Here is a 24,462-nt window from a genome sequence, read left to right on the forward strand (position 1 = left end):
GCACTCTCCTTGGAAGATGGGATAGTCCCTAATGCACACAGCTGGGAGACCCTGCAGGCGTGTCTTGCCCTGAAGCATCTTTGGAAAAAACCTGATTACCTAAGTGGATTCTCTAGGTGACTGAAGCTTGCCCTAAACATCCATACTTGAAAAGTAAAATGTCTAATGACAGCTTTCCTAATCTGTCTTACTTATGATAGGTGGCACGTCAGAGGAAAGTTGGGAAAGCCCCAGGCTGAAGGTGCTCAGCTGTGTGGACTCACCTGTGTCACTGGGCTAGACCTTTATTCCTGCCTCTAATTCTCACAAGCTTCTCCCTTCTCTAGGCCAACAACCTGCCATGTGGATAATCTCCCTGAGTAATCCCACCTCTGGCCACAGCCTTCCCTACTCAAACCCTGTGACAGCTCCAGCCACCTGTGGAAGAGCCAAGGCCTCAGCCAGGCCACCAGGGCCCATTCAGCCCCTGTGATTTCTTTTCTTCTTCTTCCTGAGACCCTTAAACCCCCACAGTAGTCAGATGTTCCTGGTGTGGGTCACATCTTCAGTCCCACTGTTACCTCTGCCAGGAGTACCTCTGCTCATCCTACTGCCAATCCTTTAACCCCAGCCAGCTCCATGCCCAACTCCAGCTTAAAGAAAAGTTCCCCTTCACCCCCATCCTGGCTTCCTCTGAAGGTCTCCTCTCTCTGGACCTCACGTCACTTAAGACTATGGTTTCTCTCTCTTTCTGGGTTGAGGATGCTGAGGCCCAAGGCCATTTATGGCTAATTTCTTCCAGGCTATTCCTACTTACCACGGTGCACATGGCAGGTGCTTAAGACCATCTGCTCATACTGGCCTTATAGCCACAGCCTGGAACCCTGTGGGGGTTTCAAGATGTTTAAATGTGTGTGATTGTAAAGAACAAGTGATCAATGATCCTTTTCGATCCCATTTCTAGGAGCAGCACCCCAGGAAACGTGGTCCTTGTCTCCACAAAGCTGGCTCTCAGCGTCTCTCCTCGCACGGTCCCTCACGCTGAGCCCACCTCCTGCCTGGCCCTCTTCCTCCACACAGCTCAGTGCTTGGTGTGTGGATCCTGGCTCTGGGGCCCCTCAGCAACTGTGGCTCAGACTCACGCCTAGATCCTTTCACTCTTGACAATGTCTGTGGTCACTGTGCCAGCTTAGCCAGGCTTACCCTGCCCTGGCACCCATGAGGAGGGATTCCAACGTTTCATTGACTGTCTTTACATACCGTTTCCTCTAACTGGGCAGCTTCTCCATAGATGTTTGTCACAAGGACCATATTGCAGTTTCCCCCTGCAGAAAACAAGACACAGAAGGGACTGTGAACCATGTGGTTCTTCTGCTCCAAAGGAGCTGGTGGGGTCTGTTATACACGGAATGTTTTTTGTTTTTTGAAATGGGGTCTCACTATGTCACACAGGCTGGAGTGCAGTGACATGATTATAGCTCACTGCAGCCTCAATCTCCTGGTCAAGCAATCCTTTGCCTCAGCCTCCCGAGTAGCTGGGACTACAGGTGCATGCCACCACACCTGACTAATTTTTTTTGTTTTTAGTAGAGACAAGGTCTTGCTATGTTGCCCAGGCTGGTCTTGAACTCCTGGCCTCAAGCAATCCTCCTGCCTCAGCCTCCCAAAAATGCTGGGATTACAGGTGTGTCCCACCACAGCTGGCCAGGACTGACTGTTTTTGTCCTTACAAAATTCACATGTTGAAGTCGTAACCCCCGATGTGATGGTATTCGGTTGGGAAGACTTTGGAAGGGGGAGGTAATTTGGTTTAGTTAAAGTCATGAGGGTGGGGCCCCCATGATGGGGTTAGTGTCCTTATAAGAAAAGAGACCAGGGCCCTCTCTTTCTTTCCATGTGAGGATACAGCAAGAAGGTGGCCATCTGCGAGCCAGGAATAAGGCCCTCACTAGGCATTGAATCTGCTGGCACTTGGATCTTGAACTTTCCAGTCTCCAGAACTATGTGAAATAAAGGCCTAGTGTTTAAGCCACTTAGTATATGATATTTTCTTTCTCTCTCTCTCTTTCTTTCTTTCTCTCTCCCTCTCCCTCCCTCTCTCTCTCTCTCTCTCTCTCCTCTCTCTCTCTCTCTTTCTTTCTTTCTTTCGAGACTCGCTCTTGTTGACCGGGCTAGAGTACAATGGTGCAAGCTTGGCTCATCGCAACCTCTGCCTCCTGGGTTCAAGCGATTCTCCTGCCTCAGCCTCCCGAGTAGCTGGGATTACAGGCATGTGCCACCATGCCCAGCTAAGTTTTGTATTTTTACTAAAGATGGGGTTTCACCATGTTGATCAGGCTGGTCTTGAACTCCCGACCTCAGGTGATCCACCCCCCTCAGCCTCCCAAAGTGCTGGAATTACAGGCATGAGCCACTGTGCCTGGCAGTTTACGGTATTTTCTTATAGCAGCCTGAACCGAGACAGGGTCAGAGAGGAAATACATATCTGTGAGGCTGAGAGGTAAGGGGAAGAGAGAAAGAGGCCACCAGATGTATCTAAAAGAGGATCCAGGAGAAAACAGCAGAGGAGAGATGGTACAGGGCAGGGAGGGGTGGGGCAGGAGAGGGAGCCACGAGTCGGAGCTTTGCTAAGGGTGGCACTCAGATAACCGTCAGACACCAGTGACTGTACTGTCAGGCTCAACGCAGGCCATGGGGATGATAAGACACAGCCCCTGCTGCTCTGTCCAGAAGGTTGCAGGGAAAAGGAAGGCACCATGGGAGAGAGGCCCTCACCCCAAGTCTTCAGGCTGTGAAGGATTCTGCCAGCAGTCCCCTCGGGACAAGGGGATAAAAGGTTTCCCAGGACACGTAAAAGCCTAAGGAAAGTTCTGAGGAGTGAATAGCATGTTATGTTCTGGGCACAGGGCTTGATTCTGCCTTTCCAGGTGTCTGAAGTCACTGTAAATGTGCTGGAAATGAATCCGTGCCACCAGAAGGGAGCAATTTTATTATCGTCAGTGGCAGATGTGCCAAACCTGTTCCTTCCCAAAGATACAGACCCTCCTCCCTGGGCAGCAACTGTACCCCCTCACCTAAGGAGTCCTTCAGAGAATGGGTGAGCTTGCACTGCCGAAAGGGGATATGGTCCCGCTTCTGGTCCCCGAGGGCAATGATGGCCTGCTCCAGGAACGACAGCGATTTGTTGATGTAGGTGGCTTCCTTCAGGACTCGGCCCTCAGACTACAAAGCAAAGGTCAGTTCTACTTTGGATGGAATAAAGTAGCTGCCCCACTAAGAATAGCAGTCTTTGGCTGGGCACAGTGGCTCACACCTGTAATTCCAGCACTCTGGGAGGCCGAGGCGGGCGGATCACCTGAGGTTGGGAGTTCAAGAGCAGTCTGACCAACATGGAGAAACCCCATCTCTACTAAAACTACAAAATTAGCCAGGATTATAGGCATGTGGCACATGCCTATAATCTCAGCTACATGGGAGGCTGAGGCAGGAGAATCACTTGAACTTAGGAGGAGGAGGTAGTGGTGAACTGATATTGTGCCATTGCACTCCAGCCTGGGCAACAAGAGCAAAACTCCATCTCAAAGCAACAACAAAAGAATAGCAGTCTTCCTGGTCTGGAGAAATGCTATAAGTCTGTAGTCAGGTCACAGCCTCCTTCCCAGAACCAGGGTCCTCCTCCAATGCCATGGGATTGTATTCCATCTTGGGCTAATAATGGTAATACCAAAACACAGAAATGCTCATGCGAACAAGCATGTGAATGCTCATGCGAATGTGAATGCTTACATGAACATTCATACGGACATTCACTCAAAGATTCACACTAACACGAATATGCACTGGAATATTTGTCCAGATACTTAAGCAAAGAATACCGCAAATATTCACACATTCATAAATGCACATACAAATGCGCGTGTGAACACTCGTGTTAATACTTGTGCTAATATACTGATACAAATATTTATTTGAAATAATCATGCAAATCCTCATATGAATATTCATATTAATTCACAAAGAAGCCAGGTGTAGTGGCTCACGGCTGTGATCCCAGCACTTTGGGAAGCCGAAGCAGGAGGATTGCTTGAGCCCAGGAGTTCAGCCTTGGCAAGGTAGCAAGACCCCATCTCTACAAAAAAATTAAAAATTAGCCCATCATGGTGGTACACACCTGTGGTCTCAGATACTTGGGAGGCTGAAGTAGGAGGATCACTTGAGCCTGGGAGGTCAAGGCTGCAGTGAGCCATGTTTGCGCTACTGTACTCCAGCCTGGGAGACAGAGCAAGACTGTCTCAAAATAACAACAAATACACACACGGAGATATGTTATACTAGCAAGGAACATTTACTGAGCACTGAGTGCCAGGCACTTTGCTAAGAATATAGAGGGCACTATCTCATTTAATGTTTACAAAAGTCCTCTGAGGTAGGAACTGCCTGTTGGTAATAGCTGTTCCACCTTTGCCAATCCTGCCCATCCAGCAAGTCCACATTTCCCACTTCGCCTAGCTCAGGACTGTGTTCACAAATATCCAGCGAGTAATGGCCCAAATGTGTGGGCGCTGTGCCAGAAAAAGAACTCGTGGCTTACTGAGTAGCAACTCCATCCCCCATCACTTACCCCAGACTTCCCCAGCCTCTCTGAGCCTGCCAGATCCACCAAGTTAATTTTGGAAGTGATGTACTTTTCCTCTGATAAGGTTCTGGAATGGGCCTACAAAACATCCAGGCTGCAGTTAGACTGTCACAGGGAGAAGTTTCTGACTGAGCAGGCCCCATGGGAATTGACTGCCCAACCTGGGCTGATCAAGGAGCTTGTACCTACCTCCAAGTAGATGGTGAAAATGCAGTGAGATCTGGAAGAGTTCTTGTTCATAGTGTGGGAGGCTATAATCCTGTTGGTCTCTCCCTGAAGAGGAAGGGAATCATAGACAACATTGTGAAAAACTAAAATGACAAGGCATTTGGGTCGTTTTTCAATTACACTGATAGCCACACAAGTGGTCTCATATCACTGCAATAAACTGGGCTTCCAGGCAAACCTCTTTTATAAACTAATAGAAAGGGAGTCAAATTGGAGTCCACATCTACACTTTCACCTGCTGCTGGGGATGTGTGAATTGCTATAGCTTTCTGGAAAGCAAAGTGACAATAAAAAATCAAGAGCCTTGGGCCATGTGTGGTGACTCATGCCTATAATCCCAGCACTTTGGGAGGCCGAGGCGAGTGGATCACCTGAGGTCAGGAGTTTGAGACCATCCTGGGCAACATGCTGAAACCCTGTCTCTACTAAAAATACAAAAATTAGCTGGGTGTGGTGACTTGTGCCTATAATCCCAGCTACTCAGAAGGCTGAGGCAGAAGAATTGCTTGCACCCAGGAGGCGGAGGTTGCAATGAGCTGAGATCGTGTCATTGTACTCCAACCTGGGCAATGACAGCAAAACTCTGACTCAAAAAAAAAAAAATCAAGAGACTTCAAAATGTTTATGAATATTGAATCAGAATCAACCTGCATGTCCAACAATTTGGGAATGATCTATGTATGTGATGGAATATTAGGCAGCCAGGAAAATACTGACACATAGTTTTTAATAACAGAAATGTAGAAACCAAAATCATATTATAGTATGATCTAAGGAATGCAAAAGCATTCACAGAAAAAATAAGCAGAATTCTGCTACTAAGATGTCAATAATAGTTGCTTCTGGGTTGGGGTTTATAGGTAATTTTTTCTTTTTTATACAGTTTTGTGGGTTTTTTTGTTTTTTTTTTTTTTTTGAGACGGAGTTTCGCGCTTGTTACCCAGGCTGGAGTGCAATGGCGCAATCTCGGCTCACCGCAACCTCCACCTCCTGGGTTCAGGCAATTCTCCTGCCTCAGCCTCCTGAGTAGCTGGGATTACAGGCATGCGCCATCATGCCCAGCTGATTTTCTGTATTTTTAGTAGAGACGGGGTTTCACCATGTTGACCAGGATGGTCTCGATCTCTTGACCTCGTGATCCACCCGCCTCGGCCTCCCAAAGTGCTGGGATTACAGGTGTGAGCCACCACACCCGGCCTGGTTTTTTTTTTTTTTTTAGTGACCATGTATTACTTTAAAAACAATAAAAATTTATATTTATTTAGTGCTCACAATTTTTTTTTTTTTTGAGAGAGCATCTCAGTCTGTCACCCATACTAGAATGCGGTGGCACGATCTCAGCTTCCTGCAATCTCTGCCTCCCAGGACCAAACCATCCTCCCATCTTGCTTTCCCAAGTAGCTGGGACTACAAGCGTCCACTAACATACCTGGCTAATTTTTGTATTTTTTGTAGAGACAGGGTTTCACCATGTACCAAGGCTGGTCTGGAACTCATGAGTTCAAGAGATCTGCTCACCTCGGCCTCCTAAAATACTGGGATTACATGCATGAGCCACTGTATCTGAACTATTAATTTGTATTTTTAAAGGGACAGTAGGCCCTTGCCTCTAATTTACAGGAGTGGGCCTTATGACCAGAATATACTTAAAAAGGAATGTGGTGGAAATGGCTGTTCTCAGAGAAAAAGGTCCTTGAGGGATAGACTGATGTATCTTTCAATGCTGATGAGAAATGCTATGAACGAGCCCCAAAGTGGGGGTGGGGAACAGCACACCCTGGGGAGAGGAGAGCACCTGCTAAAGAGGGAAGGACTGACTGAGGCTATGGAGCAAGCCTAGCAGACCCCTGTGGCTATACCTCTATAGCTTAGAGCAACGAGGCTATAGTCTGTGGTCAGGCCGGTTCTGCAAATCCAGTGACACTCACCAAGAATATAAGGGGTCACTTCACCTTTCTATCTTTTTTTTTTTTTTTTTTTGAGATCAGTCTCACTCTGTTGTCCAGGCTAGAGTGCAGGGGTGTGATATTGGCTTACTGCAAACTCCACCTCCCAGGCTTAAGTGATCCTCCTTTCTCAGCCTCCCAAGCAGCTAAAACCCCAGGTGCAGGCCGCCATGCCCAGCTAATTTTTATATTTTTTGTAGACACAGGGTTCCGCTGTGTCGCCTGCACGGGTCTCAAATTCCTAAGCTCAAGCAATCCTCCTGATTCAGCCTTCCAAAGTGCTGGGATTACAGGCATGAGCCACCACATCCAGTCATTCACCTTTATTCTTCATACCCCTTCTGAAGGACGATTTTGCCTTGTCTTTCTTTTTGTTTTTTATTTTTATTTTTTATTTTTAGTAGAGAGAGGGTTTTACTGTGTTGGCTAGGCTAGGCTCAAACTCCTGACTTCCAGTGATTCGCCTGCCCCGGCCTCTCAATTCTGGTATTACAGGCATAAGCTGCCACGCTTGGCCTTGCCTTGTCTTTCTGACCCTTTAAAAAATATCCTGCTATTGATGTTGAGGAAGTAAGTTGCTATGTTGTGAGATGGCGCTATGATCATGCCTGTGAATAGCCACTGCACACATGCCCATTGCCTGGGCAACACAGCAAGACCTCGAAAAAAAAAAAAAGAGAGTTCCCAGCCTACATGACTTCTAAAAGAATAACATACACTTGATTGATTTCTTTCTTTCTTGTTTTTGAGTCTTGCTCTATTACCTAGGCTGGAGTGCAGTGGCGTGATCTCAGCTCACTTGCAACCTCTACCTCCTGGGCTCAAGTGTATCCTCCCACCTCAGCCTCCCAAAGTGCTAACAATGCCTGGCTAATTTTTGTATTTTTGGTAGAGACGGGGTTTCACTGTGTTACGCAGGCTGGTCTCGAACTCATGAGCTCAAGTGATCTGCCTGCCTTGGCCTCCTCCCAAAGTGATGGAATTACAGGCATGAGCCACTGTGCCCAGCCCATTTGACTGGTTTCTAAGAGCTTTTATTTATTTTTTTGAGACAGCCTTGCTCTGTCGCCCAGGCTGGAGTGCAATGGTGCGATCTCAGCTCACTGCAATCTCTGCCTCCCAGGTTCAAGCAATTCTCCGGCCTCAGCCTCCTGAGTAGCTGGGATTACAGGTGTGTGCCACCACTCTCAGCTAATTTTTGTATTTTCAGTAGAGACAGGGTTTCACCACGTTGGTCTGGCTGCTCTCAAACTCCTGATCTCAAGTGATCCACCCACCTTGGCCTCCCAAAGTGCTGGGATTACAGGTGTGAGCCCACGGTGCCCGGCCTCCAAGAGCTTTTGGAGGCCTTATACTAAGGATGCTAATTTTTATGTTCTCCACAAAAGAGCTCATAACTTAATATTAACTGGAAAAAAGGGACATAAGAATAATACAACTATGTAAAGAAAAAAACTGCACAGGAAAAAAGACTGGAAGGAAATAAGCTAAAATATACATTATTGTTGCCTTGTGTAAAAAACAGATTATGCATGAAACATTTTTTTCTTTTTCTTTTTATTTATGGAACTGGAAAGGAAAAGGAAATGAAATTCTTTTTTGTTCCTATATATTTTTTAGCACTATCCAAACTTTCCTAATGTGCATATATTAATTCATTCTGATAATCAAAGTAAGTAAAAAAACTGGCTGGTCACAGTGGCTTGCCTTAATCCCTGCACTTTGAGAGGCTGAGGTGGGAGGACCGCTTGAGCCTAGGGGTTCAAGACCAGTCTGGGCAACATGGTAAGACCTTGTCTCTACAAAAAAAAAAAAAAAAATTTAAGTGGGCATGATAGCAGTGCCTGTGGTCCCAGCTACTTGGGAGGCTGAGGCAGGAGGAGCACTTGAGCCCAGGATGTCGAGGCTGCAGTGAGCCATGTTCATGCCAGTATAATCTAGCGTTGGAGATAAAGCAAGATCTTGTCTCAAAAAAGAAAAAAAAGAAAAACTGAGAAGGAGAAAGGAAAGGGGAGAAGCAAAAGAACACTTAGGTTTTGTTATCTCACCTCAAAAAGGAGGCTGAATGCATCCTCCTCCTGACTTGTGAGGTGGACTGACAAGCCCTTAATGAAGACCCCTTGAGAGTTTTCCACGATGGTCATTGGCGTGACTGAGGGTCCAACATAGGGCAGAGTGGACAGGAGATCAAACAGGTTCTCATTATAGATTTCCAAGTAGGAAACACGCACAGTGATGGCATATGTGGGGCGTTCTTCAATCATCCTAAAAACCTAGATGAGAGATTATACACTGGTCACCAAGAGCAGAACTCCAACAGCCAGCTAGTGTAAGGCGGCTTCTTACCTCAGAAGGGAACATCAAGACATATAGAGTAATTCTTGTCCTAAAGGAATTGGGAGATCTTTATTATCATCTTGTAGTTTTTCCAGGCTTGACATCAGACTGGCTAACACTTGAACCATCTCAAGAAGCAGAGGTATCATGAGTGGAAAGGACTCTGGAGTGAGGATTTCTTATTTTATGGAGTCTCATCATTTATATGCTTCTTTCAAATCTATTTTATTCCACCCTCATATAAATCTCTGTGATTGAGGCAGTGCAGGGGCAATACCTATTTGTTGAAGGCACCATGAAATAAAATTATTGGTTTATGGTCACTCAGCTAGTAAGACTATTAGTAAAGCCAGAATGCAGCCTTCTCAACTCCTAATGCCCTCCCTAGTGCCTATTAAGAAAGAGATAATCCCTGAGGTCCTGCCTTCCTGTGAGAATTTTAAACCTGTGCTGTTCAAAATGGTAGACACAAGTTATAGATGGCTGCTGAGGACCTAAAATGTGGCTAGTACAAATGAAATGAATTTTAAGTTTTATTTAATTACATTTAGATTTAAAAATCAATAATTCAGTTATTGGTAAATTTTAAGTATGTCTGGAATACTCTTGGGTATATAAATCTACTTTTTTAACATTTTAGGAAATCTAAATACAGATTAAGTATTTCTTTTCTTTTTCTTTTTTGGAGTCGTGTTCTGTCACGTAGGCTGGAGTGCAGTGGCACAATCTTGGCTCACTGAAACCTCCACCTCCCAGGTTCAAGCAATCCTCCTGTCTCAGCCTCCTGAGTAGCTGGGATTACAGGCACATATCACCACCCCGGATAATTTTTGTATTTTTAGTAGAGACAGGGTTTGGCCAGGCCATTCTCGAACTCTTGACTTCAGGTGATCCACCTGTCTCGGCCTCCCAAAGTGCTGGGATTACAGGCATAATCCCAGGCCCAGATCCAGTATTTCTGACAGTGTTCACACCTAAACTGAAATGTGCTCCAAGCATAAAATATGTACCGGTTTTCAAAGACTTTGTATGAGAAAAAGAATGTAAAATATCTCAATAAGTTCATATTGATTACATGTGGAAGTATTTTGAATATATTTAGTTAAATGAAATATATCATTAAAATTAATTTTATCTGTTTACTTTTACTTTTTTAAATGTGGTTACTGGAAAACTCAAAACTGTATGTGACTTACAGTATATTTCTGTTAATGACACTGGGCTAGGTTACTCAAGTCTAAGATGCTAAGATAATGAAGCTTTAACAGTGGGATATTAAGGATATTGCTCCAAAAATGGGAGCACGGAGAGTTTACATTCTAAAGGAATGTCTACACTTTTTATAGGACAGGGCTGTAAAACTGCCAAGATGCTTTCAGGGAAAGTCTTTTGCCTCCTACCTCTGACCAAAGGGTCTTCATAGAACCCAGGCTAGTGGGGCCCAAAGGAAGACCCTTCTGTCCTATCTTCAGGTATGCTACTGAGAACCCCCAGGGCTGACACAGTCCTGAAAGTTCAGGTCATGCCCTGCTTCTTGCTTTTGATCTTTCAGGGGCTGTGGTGGTGAAAAAAGCCAGAGTAGGCCGGTAAGGAAGCTCTGCAAGGGTCCATATGCCCCTCATTAAAACCAGGAAGGAACATGATTAGGACCTCCAAATCCTTAATTACAGGATCACAGACCATTGGAGCAGCAAGAGCCTGATTAGCATGCTGGACTCCCTCCTTCCCAAATGAGGAAACAGGCTCAGTGCCGGTGTGGGTCAGAGTCTGAAACCCAACCTCCTGGTTTCCTGAGGCCTCTGACTCCACTGACTCCAGAGCCCCCTGTATGCTGTCTCCAGCACCAGCACCCTCTGCAGCTCCTTTGAGGTCTGGTCCCCACTCTCTCTAGTAGCTGGCCTCGGGTTGGTAACATCTATGGCAGAGAGAGGGGACCTGTGTGGCATCCCACCCTTGGACCCACTCTCTACCTGCTGCAGTGCACGAGGGAGGATCCCCCGGTGCTTGTAATTCTCAGTTGCCCCCGTCATGGTGTATGTCTTGCCAGCTCCTGTCTGCCCATAACACATGATGGTGCCTGCAAACATTTCAAAACATGGTGACATCCAGGAAAATAGCTCTAAGGATAACTCTCCCATCCCCCAGCATGCCTGGTGCCAGCCAGGGCCCTTCATGTGAAGATGGCCAGTGGGAGCAGCCAAGGACATCAGGAATTCTACCATGGAAGAGCATGGGTGGGTGGGCAACAGGGACAAAAGCAGTCAAAACAAGGACATCTGCCCTGAATCTGTCCTCACAATGCTCTGCTGTTCCCTCCACCAAGAGATGATCCAGCCCTAGGGCTTCTGAGGAGAACAGGGAATCTCAGGGTACAGAGGAACTAGAACTTTTCCTAAAAAGATGAGGAGGGAGATAGGAGCCTTAGACTCCAGCCCTTTTCTAGCACAGCTATGAACTGCCAGGGTCTCAGGGTTGGCATGAGGCATCAACTCCCCCACAGAGGCAAAGAGGGGCTTTTAAAATCTCCAGGAAGAGATGGAGTGGAAAGGGCATTTTCTGTCAATTCTTTGTAGACTATGAATTCCTGCAGGATCAAACAGGGCTCCTAGCTGGTTCCATGTTGCTTCCAGAAATGGACCCCCATGACCAGGCCCTAATCTGGTGCACTGCTCACCCCGGGAAGACTTTCATTGCACTTCTCAACATTCTTTAGGTCTACCATCACCACCAGGCTCCGGGACACAAACCATGCAGTCACCCTGAGCTCCAGCTCCTGTCTGTCTGTTCTTCTTCTTAGCATGGGCGGCCTGAGCCAGACCCCACCCCACAGGCTGCCCCTGGGCATTACACAGCCAATCTGCCCAGGCAATGCTGGGCTGTGGAATTTTTTGCCTTTGACACACAGACGCTTTAGTTTGGGGACTGGTAGCATGTTTTACACAAGGGGTCCTGATTCAGCATCTTGAGTTGGAGCCAGAAATGGTGTCTATTAATCCAACAAATGAACAGGAAGCAGTCACTTCAGCTGCAACTCAGAGCCCATCTGTGGTTCTGCAGCACCCACTGCTCAAGACTATTAATCTCTCTGGGCCTTAGTTCCTCTGTCTCCACCTCCTCAAGGTCTCAATCCCCTCAGAGCATGATAAAAACCAAAAGAGAACCTTGTGAAGTCAGTGGGACCACATCTACGTATCATATTCAGGATAAATTACAGCATCTACACTCAATGGACTTTTAAATATAAAACCTAAATTTGCAAAACAGAGAATACCTAGTTAGCAGCCACCAGATGGCAACGTCTAAAAACGGTAATATATTCTTTTACATAATCCTATACTAGAATATCAACCGTACACTGATTGTGTTGGTAGAATAAATGAAAATAGCTCCTAGTAAGAGCCAGGTGCAGTGGCTCATGCTTGTAATCCCAGCACTTTGGGAGACTGAGGTAGGTGGATCACCTGAGGTCAGGAGTTCGAGACCAGCCTGGCCAACATAGTGAAACCCTGTATCTACTAAAAATACAAAAAAATTAGCAGGCGCCTGTAATCCCAGCTACTGGAGAGGCTGAGGCAGGATAATCGCTTTAACCCGGGAGGTGGAGGTTGCAATAAACTGAGATAGCACCATTGCACTCCAGCCTGGGCAAGAAGAGCAAAACTTCATCTCAAAAGAAAACAAAAAACAAAAAACCAAACAATGAAAATAGCTCCTGGCAGGAAGCTGAGAGACAAATATTTGGACTCCATCAAATTAATCATCAAGATGCATCTTCAAAACTAATATTTGAGAGATTTGAAACAGGATAATGATTGAACCACTATGACCTATGAAGAGCTACAGTCTTAATTTTTTTTTTTTTTTTTTTTTTTTAGATGGAGCCTTGCTTTGTCACCCAGGCTAGAGTGCAGTGGCATGATCTCAGCGTACTGCAACCTCCACCTCCTGGGTTCAAGTGATTCTCCTGCCTCAGCCTCCTGAGGACCTGGGAATTACAGGTGCACATCATGACCAGCTAATTATTGTATTTTTAGTAGAGATGGGGTTTCACCATGTTGGTCAGGTTGGTCTCAAACTCCTGACCTCGTGATCTGCCCATCTCAGCCTTCCAAAGTTCTGGGATTACAGGCATGAGCCACTGCACCCAGCCTTAATTTTCCTATGAAGGTAGAATCCCAGGACACTGGATCAAGCCATGCCCACAATGTCAACAAGCCAACAGTACGTTTTGCACCGTAAGAACATGGAGACAGACAAATAAGTATACAAATGATAGTAAGTGAGGTTTTATTTTATTCACCATAAAATATTTGCATCTCTTACTGCAGGAGGGGCTCCTCGGTCTTACATAAGATAACAGTTAATTAATTAAGTTACCATTATAGCCATCGAGGGCCTGAGAAACCACATCCTTTGCAACTTTCTCATAAACCAAGTCCTGGGAGGCGTCGTGAAGAACTCCATCCAACTTGAACGACCAGTCTGTCTGTTGGTTATTGACAACTCCTCTCCGAATGTCTTTTTTTAAGTGAATATCAATGGTCTAGGAAAAAAGGGTGAGAAAGAAAAAAACTGTTATTTGTTCAGAAACTGGTATAAAAAAATAACTGATAGCTGAGGCCTAACCTGAAGGGAACAGAGGAAGTGAACTGCAGGATGAACAGGGACTCCCACGTAGGGGCTGATATTCCAGATGAATTCTTTGGGACGGGAGAAGGGAGCTGCTTCAGGGAGGTGGAAGGATCAGGAGGCTGGCGCACTTGCTAGTTTTAGTACCTCTAACCCTAGTTCACAGGGCGCTATCTGTTTTGGTTCCCCCATCTATGAGATGAGGTCAATCAAATTTATCATGTTTTTATTAAACAAGATTTAGATAGATTCCACAAGCATAGGGAGGCCTTGAATTAGGCCAGAGGGAGCAGTGAGCCTGGTGACAGAGGCCTGGGCTCCAGCCCCATCACTCTGGTTACTGAGTGAGGCCTCCCTCAGCTCTGCGTTGTGAGCACCTACTTCCACACTATGGGCCAATGTGAGTGATGATGAAATGACAGCCACAGAGAAGGCTATGGACTTCTCAGACACAGTTACTCATTGGAATTAAGAGTAAATTGAGGGTGCCTAGGGTACTTGTAATCAGCAGATTTTTAGATGTATGCCCCTTCACAGTACGTAAGCCACTGTGGTAGCAGCTGGCTTAAGGACATACTGGGTAAGGCAATGGTAGATTCCAATCTTCTTGATGGGAACTTCTGATATAAAAATCTTGCTGAAATCTTACACTGACTGCCCTAATACAAGAGCCATACCTGGCTACAGAGAAAGTTCAAATCAACAAAGAAAGACTTGGTTCATTCACACATTAAGTGCTCTATGCTTCTATGTTCGTTGAAAACCATGCCCAGCAGGAAACATTTCACAGGGCTGCATGTAAGCTCTTTTCTGACTGCCGGGACCTTTGAGGCTTGAGCAGTTTCCCCTTGTAATGAACTCAAGATATTCTTACTGCACCCCTTGGGAGATTATACAATGACCAATCAAACACTAGAAAGCTTTATGAATGTGAACAAATGTCCATTTTTCTGTGTTAGATAGGAGGGTAAAGGTAAACTTATTAATTTATTAAAGGTAAAATAATTAAAAGATAATTAAAGATGGGATTTTTGTGAATTTCCTAATTAACAGCATTGTGACGGGGTAGTTTGGACTTGATTGGATCCTGTCTAATTCTGTCTTGGTCCTTCAAAGGTCATTTGGAAATACAGTCACACTATAGCCAGGCGGGACAGAGAGGCCAGTCAGGTGAAGGCAAACACATCGCACTTACTTTATTGTCATCTCCATATCGGATCATTTCATGAGCAAAGTCATCAGTCGGTTTGACACGGACAAAGGCGTGAACTTTTTTCCTAGTACCCATTCTAGCTAAAAACAAGGTAATGAAATATTGAATAGTCATCAAATAACAAGCAGAGGAGAGGGGTCATTCATTAAGATCAGAAAGAGTGACGAGCAGTCCATGTTTCCCTCTCTCCCTGAAGGCCAGTCTTCCTTTTCACCCCTCACCATTTCAGTGTCCGACCCACAAGACACTGCTCAACAGATACGTGCCCTTCCTGCTTCATAGGCTGCTCTGCCATTTTCCACCAATGATCCCAGAGAAACCGAGATACAAAGTAAAAAGAATGCTTCCTTTAGTGGCCTAATCTTAGATGTCATTTCTAGAAATGTTCTGCATCTAAGATGATGAGTCCACTTACGCTTTCCTTCTTTTATATTTTCTTCTAAAATATTTACTATGAAATACATTAAAACTAATTTTCTTCTCATTAACTTATCTGGCTTCAGATACAACATCCTCTCCTCTAACAGACTCACTAGATCAGAAGTAGATGCCCTAGAAGAATACTTGGTCCATAATCAAATATTCTTTCCTCTCTTACCACATTGAGAAAAAATATCACAGACAGTCCCCTACCTCCTCTTGCTCTCCTAAAACCTAACTAAATTGTCATCATTTTCTTTCAATGTGTATGTGTGCATGCATGTGCACATATATATAGTAGTATAAAGGAAGACATAAGACATATATATGTATATATACACATAAGACATAAGATACACACACATATAAAGGAACACGAAAGACATATAAATATACACACACACACACACACACACATATATATTTTTTTGAGACAGACTCTCATTCTGTCACCCAGGTTGGAGTGCAGTGTTATAATCATGGCTCAATGCAGCCTTGACCTCTTGGGCTCAAGTGATCCTGGGAGTACAGGTGCATTCCACTGTGCCCAGCTAATTTTCTTACCTTCTTTTGTAGAGATGGTGTCTTACTATGTTGCCTAGGCTGGTCTTGAACTCCTAGCCTCAAATGATCCTCCTGCATTGGACTTCCAAAGTGCTGGGATTATAGGCATGCCCAGCAATGTTCAATATTTTAAAATTAACATTCATTTTATCTTTTTCATTTTTAGAGACAAGGGTTTCTTTATGTTGCCTAGTCTGCCTTTGAACTTCTGAGCTCAAGTGATTCTCTTAACCTTCCAAGTAGCTGAGACTACAGGTGCATAGCTTGGCTTTAAAAAAAACTTTTGGCTGGGTGCAGTGGCTCACACCGTAATCCTAGCACTTTGGGAGGCCAAAGTGGGCAGATCTCTCAAGCCCAGGAGTTTGAAACCAGCCTGGGCAACATGACGAAACCCCATCTCTACAAAGAATACAAAAATTAGCCAGGTGGCCGGAAGCAGTGGCTCATACCTGTAATCCCAGGACTTTGGGAGACCAAGGAGGGGGTGGATCACAAGATCAGGAGATCAAGACCATCCTGGCCAACATGGTGAAACCCCATCTCTACTAAAAATACAAAAAAATTAGCTGGGCATGGTGGCGCATGCCTGTAGTCCCAACTACTCAGGAGGCTGAGGCAGGAGAATTGCCTGAACCCAGGTGGCAGAGATTGCAGTGAGCCGAGATCATGCCACTGCACTACAGCCTGGGTGACAGTGCAAGACTCCATCTCAAAAACAAACAAACAAACAAACAAAAACTAGCTGGGTGTGGTGGTGGGCACCTGTAATCTCAGCTGCTAGGTAGGCTGAGATGGGAGAATTGCTTGAATCTGGAAGGTGGAGGTTGTAGTGAGCCAAGATCATGACATTGCACTGCAGCCTGGGTGAAAGAGCAAGACTCAGTCTAAAACAAAACAAAACAAAACAAAAACTAACTTTTAAGACCTTAATTGTATTAAAAAACCCTCATGTATAACAGGGACTTCTTTTAATTAGCTTATCTTGCTTTTTAACAAAATTACATTAAATAATGGTACCATTTTATATAAAATTATCTAAGAGAGGTCCGACGGGTATTACCGGACAAAAGGTATTCCAGATTTTAATTAGTTTATTATTTATTATTTTTGAGACAGAGTTTCACTGTGTCTCCCAGGCTATAGTACACTGCTGTGATTTCAGCTTACTGCAGCCTGTCTCCCAGGCTCAAGCAATCCTCCCACCTCAACTTCCAGAGTAGCTGGGAGGACAGGTGCATGCCACCACACTAGACTAATGTTTTGCATTTTTGTAGAGATGGAGTTTCAACATGTTGCTTAGGCTGGTCTTAAACTCCTGGGTTCAAGCAATCCACCCACCTCAGCCTCACACTCACACTCAATTTCTAAAGCTTGGGGAATCACTCTTCACATCCAAGGGCCCATTCTCCTGCCCAGGGAAGTTCAGATGCCATCCAGGGTATGCTCCGAAAGAGACCATGAAGAAGCAGGGGAGCTCTGGGAGCAGGTGCCCAGGCCTCCCTCCCTGAAGCCCCTGCACAAGGGTAGCACAGGCCAGTTCAGAGCATCAACCTCAGCCGGGCATGGTGGCTCATGCCTATAAATGCAGCACTTTGGGAGGCCAAAGTGGGAGGATCGCTTGAGGCCAGGAATTAGAGACCAGCCTGGGCAACAGAGCAAAACCTTGTCTCTACAAAAAATTTTAAAAATCTGCTAAGTGTGGTGATGCATGCATGTGGTCCCAATTACTCAGGAGGCTTAAGCAGGAAGATCACTTGAGAAGTGATGGAGCACCACTGCTCTCCAGCCTGGATGACAGAGTGAGACTGTCTCCACGAAACAAAACAAAAGCATCACTCTCCCTCCAGAGCCTGGCTCTTCTCTGCCCTGCTATTTGACAACATGCACATGTACATGCAGTCACCCCATGTATGCTTCCCAAGGCCCTCCCCATGCTGACACCATGGATCCAAGCATGCCAGGAGCTATATCCACCTGCAATAAGTCTTCCTTTACATACCTGTCTTGTGAGCCTGCTACTCAGCTGCCCCTTAACACCCAAACATTTGGGGGGGACCCCATGCCATCTTGCACTTACTGAAATACTGCTTGTCACCATTCTTACGCCGCTTCATTTGAGTGAGTTTCAGTCCCCAAATTAAGGCAAGGATTGTGCTTTTTATCTCTTCTGAATCCCCCCACAATGTCCAGGGCAGAGCCCAGCACAGAGGAGGTGTTCAGGAAATGGTGGTGGGTGGTGATGGTAATGGCTGAAAGTCAGAGGGCAGCAGAATCTCCATATATGATTCCATCTTCAATCACTACTGAGAGTCCCAAGAGGCATATGATGTCAATTCCCTTCCATGACAACTCCAACCCAAGCACACAGCCCTTCCAGGAGGAGGTTTCCAGGTACAAAAATCTATGTCCAGCCCTCACCATACTCCCCCGCCCTTTTTTTTTAGACAGAGTCTCACTCTGTCACCTAGGCTGGAGTGCAGTGGCACAATATGGCTCACCGCAGCCTTCATCTCCTTGATTCAAGTGATCCTCCCACTTCAGCCCCCCAAGCAGCCAGAACTACAGGCGTGCACCACTGGAAAATTTTTGTATTTTTTGCAGAGACAAGGTTTCCCCATGTTATCTAGGCTGGTCTTGAGCTCAAGCAATCCGCCCACCTCGGCCTCCCAAAGCCATGATTACAGGCGTGAGCCACTGCCCCCTTTCTCCCTCGGGACCTTGTGGGAAATGCCTCTCCTTGGGGAACCACCCTTTGATATTTGTTATAACAAAGCAAGTCTCTGAATGGCCACCAGGAAACTTCTGTGTTAAGACGCTCGAGGTTGCTTCATTTGTTTTGAGTGCGAAGGAACAGAACTGGCAACAAGCACCCACGAAGGCTCGACAAGAGAAAGGGAACGTTTGGTGGGGCGGTAGCTGCCAGATGGGTCCTATCTTCCAGTGCTCCCATACAGATCAGGGGCTGTCATGGGGAACCCTCATAGCTACCGTAGTGGCAGCAGCAACACCCGAACCCCAAACACTGGGTCCAGTTGCACCTGGCCTTGGCTGAACAAGACTGGGACTCAGGCAAAACTGGCCTTTCTCCTTTTCCTCACTCAATGTGCCGAACCCCCGCATGGAGCCTGGGGGGCAATAACCCTTGGACCCATTCCGCTCTCTCGGGAGCGGTTTCCTAATCTGTAAAGAGTAGGGCTCGGACTGGTGATCCCAAAACCCCCTCTAGTTCGAAAACCGACTAGTGCAGAAGAGTCCAGACGACCTCCGGCTCCCTGCCTCAAGGCTTCAATACCCTGGGCGCGATGTGGGACTCCTTTGTGGGACCAATGAACATTAGTTCTGAATACCGTAAGTCGTGGCCAGGCTGAAAGGACTCCCACGATGTCTCGCCCTCCTTCGCCTGGGTTTCAGAGATGAGCGACCCAAGCCGGAAACCTCCAGATAGAGTGGTGTTTGGACTCCAGCCACGGTCTCCCGTCGCCCCACTCCCACCGGCGCGCAGCCCCTGCTCACCGTTTACCAGGCAGCGACGCTCCCGGGATGCGAAGCTGCAACCGAAGCCACCTGCACTCCCCACGCGGGGCTGGCTGGCTGTGTACACGGTCGCCATGGCAACGGGTCGCTTCCGGGGATTCCGGAAGTGTCGAGAGTGGCGGAAATGAAGTCCGAGGTCCTACGTCGAGGATATGGGTGAGGTCATGGCCGAATTGGGAAGACGAGAGATGAGGCCGATTGATCTAGAAAGAACTCGGCAGATGCATGCGCGAAGCGAAGGTCGGGGTAGCGAAGGAACGAAGGCTGCACATGAACCAGGAAGCGGGGCGGCGGGGCTTCCGGCGCCGAGGAGTTTTAACTACGGCGGCCGCGGAGGCCCGTTCGATTGCTCCTCCGCGCTCGGAGCTGCTGGCGGCGTGCGCGCGCGCCCCGCCCTGGTTAGTGAGTAGCCGGCCGGCGAGGCCTGCGCAGTTGCGGCGGCCGGGGAAGATGGTGGAGGACGGTGCGGAGGAGCTGGAGGATCTGGTGCACTTCTCGGTGTCCGAGTTGCCTAGTCGCGGCTACGGAGTCATGGAGGAGATCCGGCGGCAAGGCAAGCTGTGCGACGTGACCCTCAAGGTACCGCGGGCTGGGCGGCAGCGGGCTGAGGTGAAAGGGGTCGAGCGGGCAGTAAAAAGGGGTGGGGGACAGGGAAAGAGAGGTCAGCAGGGAGAGGCGTGGGGAGTAGAGGTTTGAGGGGGCCGAGTAGTGGGGAGAGAGGTGCCGAGCAGGAGAACGGGATAGGGGCTGAGTGGGGAGAGGAAGAGGACAGACAGCCTTTCAGCCCTTGGAAGGAAAGGTTGAGAGGTGCGCCGCTTAGGCCCTCGGAGTGGGAGACATTGGGGTGACAGCCTCCCTTTTCTGTCATACAGACAAGAGAAAATGGACTTACCTTCTGTGGAGGCAGGGGCGGTGGCGGCCCCACGTGCTGATGGGCACCACTGAAGCATCTTTTCTTGTCACCACAGAAATTTCTTTGTGCCTCTTGAAGTTGGCTATGCTGTTGTAGAGGAGAAGCCTACTCCTTAGGAATCATTGCCAGCCCTTAATTTTTGAATTACTGCTTTGTCTCTTAAGAGTTTTAAAAATCTGATCTGGAAATTTTTTGAGGTGGGAAGCCACCCTGCCCCACACTTGAAGGCACCACTCACCACCAACCACCACAACCACCACCATCACAAAGGTTCCTGGGGCTGGGCCTCTTGGCTGCATGGGGAGAGGGATGCTGACTGACATTAAGAGGGAAAGATATCTTAACAACCTGTTCCCCACCAGCATCCTGGCCGCAAGAGCCAGCCTCCCTCCTGTGCCTGCGTCCTTTCATGTGGAAGAGGCGTACTGTGTTGCTCCCTAGCCAAGCCACCGAACTATGTTGAGCCGTCCGGTTGGGGAAGTAATGAGTGGGGCTCCCCGTTGGGCTTTGGCTGGAAAGCGCTCAGCATCTGTGGGTGATCCCTGTTTAAAAAACAAGCAGGCCAGGCATGGTGGCTCACACCTGTAATCCCAGCACTTTGAGAGGTGAGAGGATCACTTGAGCAGGGGAGCTGGAGACCAGCCTGGGCTATGTAGGGAGACCCTTTCTCTACAGATAAAAAATTGGCTGCGCATGGTGGCCTGTGTCTATAGTCCCAGATATCAGGAGACTGAGGTGGGAGGATCACTTGAGCCTAGAAGGTGAAGCCTGCGGTGAGCTGTAATTGCCCACTGCACTTCAGCCTGGGCAACAGAGCAAGACCCTATTTCTCCGATTTCTCTCTCTCATTTCTCCTATTTCTCTCTCTCTCTCTCTCTCACACACACACACACACACACACACACACAGAGAGAGAGAGAGAGAGAGAGAGAGAGAGAGAGAACAAAACTATGCAGAGATCCTTTTGTTCTTAGGTTCTTTTTTTTGAGATGGAGTCTGGCTCTGTCGCCCAGGCTACAGTGGGGCAATCTCGACTCACTACAGCCTCCCTCTCCTGGGTTCAAGTGATACTCCTGCCTCAGCCTCCCCACTACACATACCACCACACCTGGCTAATTTTTTGTATTTATAGTAGAGATGGGGTTTAACCGTGCCCAGGCTGGTCTTGAACTCCTGAGCTCCAACAATCCGCCCACCTCAGCCTCCCAAAGTGCCAGGATTACAGGAATGAGCCACCACGCCTGGCCTGCTCTTCTTATTTTCTACATGGTGAGGGAAACTTATCTTCTTCCACATGTTTGAGTCACACTTCTAGAGATGGTAGAGTAGGATGGTTGAGTATGGCTTTGAAGCCAGAAGGATTTGGATTAAAATCCTAGTTGTAACCTTGGGCAGGTTACTTAATCTCTGTAAGCCTACGTTTTCCAAATGTAAAAATAGGGATGATTTTGAATTCACAGCATTAGTGTGAAGATTAGATGAGAAAATTTGTGGTGCTCTTTGCGTTATACCTGGCAAAATGTTTTCATCTTTTTTTTTTCTTCTGAGACAGAGTCTCACTGTGTCACCAGGCTGGAGTGTAGTGGCACGATCTCGGCTCCCTGCAACCTCTACCTCCTAGGTTTAAGTGATTCTCCTGCCTCAGCCGCCCAGGTAACTGGGACTACAGGCGCCCACAACCACGCCCAGCTAATTTTTTTTTTTTTTTGTATTTTTAGTAGAGACAGGGTTTCAGTATGTTGGCCAGGCTGGTTTTGAACTTCTGACCTCGTGATCCCCTCCTTGACCTCCCAGAGTGCTAGGATTACAGGCATGAGTCACTGCGCCCGGCCCTTTTCATCATTCTAAACCCCTCCTGAAGGAGTTTGTTTTTCCAGGAGAGGAGTGAAGTGACCTGAGAAAGGGCAAGATCTTCTCAGATGGGAAAAGGAACCAAGCAAACTGAGAAAAATGAGCTGGACTAAAGAAGACAGAGGAAGTAAAAGTAAATGAGAAGATTTTGTCCACAGTGATTACATGGTGGAAGATGTTAAGGCTGCTAGAGATTTGTAAGCAGAAAAATGATCTAATTGTGTAGTAACACTTGGTGTAAATAGAGACTAGTGAAAAGCAGTAATAGGGGAGAATTTTTAGATTAAAATTTAGGCTGTAGGCTGGGCACTGTGGCTCACGCCTGTAACCCCAGCACTTTGGGAGGCTGAGGCAGGTGGATTACTTTCAACTCAGGAGTTTGAGACCAGCTTGGGCAACATGGTGAAACCCCGTTTTTACAGATAAAAATTTAGCTGTAGTGGTGTGTACCTTTAGTCTTAGCTACTCAGGAGGCTGAGGTGGGAGGATCACTTGAGCTTGGAAGGTAGCCTGAGCAACAGAGTGAGACCCTGTCTCAAAAAAAAAAAAAAAAAAAATCAGACATAGTTCCAACTGAAAGGGTCAGTCTGAATTGCTGTTAGTTTCAAGGATCTAGAACATAAGGACCAATATATATATATTTTTTCTTTTTTTCCTCTCTCTTTAAGAAAAAGCCTCCAGTGGGAAGGACTAGTATAAAGGCATGGGCTAGAACTGGACGGGACTGTAGACAGCATTTATTTTACTGATTTTGAAAACTATATTGTAAAGCCCAGGGGTTAGCTCCGAAGCAATATGATGATGGGACTGGGGAAAGGGCACGCAAACCAGGCTCTGCACATTTCACTACTTGCCACCAGAGCTGCTCTGGGAAATCTGTTTTGTCTCTCTTTCTTCAGTCTTTCTTCAGTTTTCTGGTGACTACACAGTGTTTTTCAAATAAACAGACACTGAAAAGCTGGTTGGAAGCTTTTTGGTGTGAGATGTTTTATTGACTGGTGGGCCTCCCTGGTGGGCAGTGGTTCTCAAACTTTAGTGGGCTTCAGAATCACCTGGTGGCCTTGTTAAAACACTGGTTTTTGGACCTCACCTCAGAATTTCTGTTTCATTAGGTCTGGCATGGGCATGATAACTCATGTTTCTGACAAGTTCCCTTGTGATGCTATACTCTTGGTCTGGGACCACGTTCTGAGAGCCATGACTGTAGGATGATGGACCTGTCATATTCTGTGGGATATGGTCAGAGTCTGTAGATCTTTCTCCAGGCCTCCTCTTAGGTGGCATAAGCCTGGCTGTTATTCTGGGAGCCTTGTGGTGGGAGAGGGCTGGAGGCTCTCCCTTCTCTATGCTGAGTTTCACTTAATCTCTCTAAATGGTACCACTTCCTTGTCTTCAGTGGTACCCTGATGACCCACGTTTAGAGGCTCTTATTCATCCTGTCTGAAGAGTAAACCTCCAGTCTTCTACTTGGGAGGTGATGCAGCCATTGCTTGCCTTGGGGAGGGAGACTAGTATTTCCTGATTTCAACCCTTCCTCATGCTTACAACTTCAGAGGAAACTGGTACTTCCAATGATTCCATTTTGGAGGGGATTCTTCAGTGGCTTGCCATCTGCAACACTCAGCATCCTCTAAGTCAGTTACTTCTCATTTGTTTTCTTTTCTTCTAAACTTTTGTTGACTCTTCTAATCTGCTGTCTCTGCTTCTTTTTCTTTTGGAGCTTTGGTGTTCCTTGATCGTCAGTCTAAGAGGCACTATCATACAGACTCTGCAGCCACACTGCCTAGGTTTGAGTTCTGAGTCTGCCACTTACTAGCTGTGAAAATGAGCAGCTTCCTTAAATGCTGGTGATTCTCTGTCTCATCTGTAAAATGGAGACCACCACCTATTTAAGTGTTGAGGATTCAATTAGTTAATGTACTTCAAATAATCCTGTAGTAAATGCTCAGTAAGTCGTGTGTGCGCATACACACACGCACGCACACACACACAAATATATATATATATATATATATATATTTTTTTTTTCTTTCTTTCTTTTTTTGAGACAGAGTCTTTCTCTGTTGCCCAGGCTGGAGTGCAGTGGCACAGTCTTGGCTCACTGCAACCTCTGCCGCCCAGGTTCAAGCAATTCTCCTGCCTCAGCCTCTGGAATAGCTGGTATTACAGGCACATACCACCATGTCCAGCTAATTTTTGTAGAGACAGGGTT

General features: G+C 46.7%; 2 protein-coding genes across 31 annotated transcripts in view; one reads left to right on the forward strand and one right to left on the reverse strand.

Annotated features, from left to right (window-relative positions):
• Window positions 1–19,770, reverse strand: part of KIF9 (kinesin family member 9) — a 51,311-nt gene extending 31,541 nt beyond the window's left edge. For 6 of the 22 annotated variants that reach the window (XM_054245568.2, XM_054245571.2, XM_054245567.2 and 3 more), the window contains exons 1-10: window positions 19,300–19,770; window positions 16,715–16,836; window positions 14,951–15,048; window positions 13,504–13,669; window positions 11,097–11,203; window positions 8,838–9,062; window positions 4,805–4,888; window positions 4,601–4,693; window positions 3,054–3,201; window positions 1,240–1,304 (exon numbers count right to left, since the gene is read on the reverse strand). In XM_054245568.2, coding sequence (XP_054101543.1) covers window positions 1,240–1,304; window positions 3,054–3,201; window positions 4,601–4,693; window positions 4,805–4,888; window positions 8,838–9,062; window positions 11,097–11,203; window positions 13,504–13,669; window positions 14,951–15,048; window positions 16,715–16,836; window positions 19,300–19,562 — 1,371 coding nt within the window. In that variant the 5' untranslated portion in view covers window positions 19,563–19,770. Of the gene's footprint in view, window positions 1–1,239; window positions 1,305–3,053; window positions 3,202–4,600; window positions 4,694–4,804; window positions 4,889–8,837; window positions 9,063–11,096; window positions 11,204–13,503; window positions 13,670–14,950; window positions 15,049–16,714; window positions 16,838–18,029; window positions 18,256–19,299 lie in introns of those variants that run through there. The other 16 variants (XM_078350670.1, XM_078350666.1, XM_054245569.2 and 13 more) reach the window with 11 other exon arrangements.
• A 144-nt stretch (window positions 19,771–19,914) lies between these two features.
• The window catches only part of KLHL18 (kelch like family member 18), a 64,512-nt gene continuing 59,964 nt past the window's right edge, over window positions 19,915–24,462 (forward strand). For 8 of the 9 annotated variants that reach the window (XM_078350674.1, XM_008981572.5, XM_078350675.1 and 5 more), the window contains exon 1: window positions 19,915–20,065. In XM_078350674.1, coding sequence (XP_078206800.1) covers window positions 19,937–20,065 — 129 coding nt within the window. In that variant the 5' untranslated portion in view covers window positions 19,915–19,936. The remainder of the gene's footprint in view (window positions 20,066–24,462) is intronic. The other variant, XM_035275202.3, reaches the window with a different exon arrangement.

Source organism: Callithrix jacchus, chromosome 15 (assembly GCF_049354715.1).
Source record: "Callithrix jacchus isolate 240 chromosome 15, calJac240_pri, whole genome shotgun sequence".
NCBI lineage: Eukaryota > Metazoa > Chordata > Mammalia > Primates > Cebidae > Callithrix > Callithrix jacchus.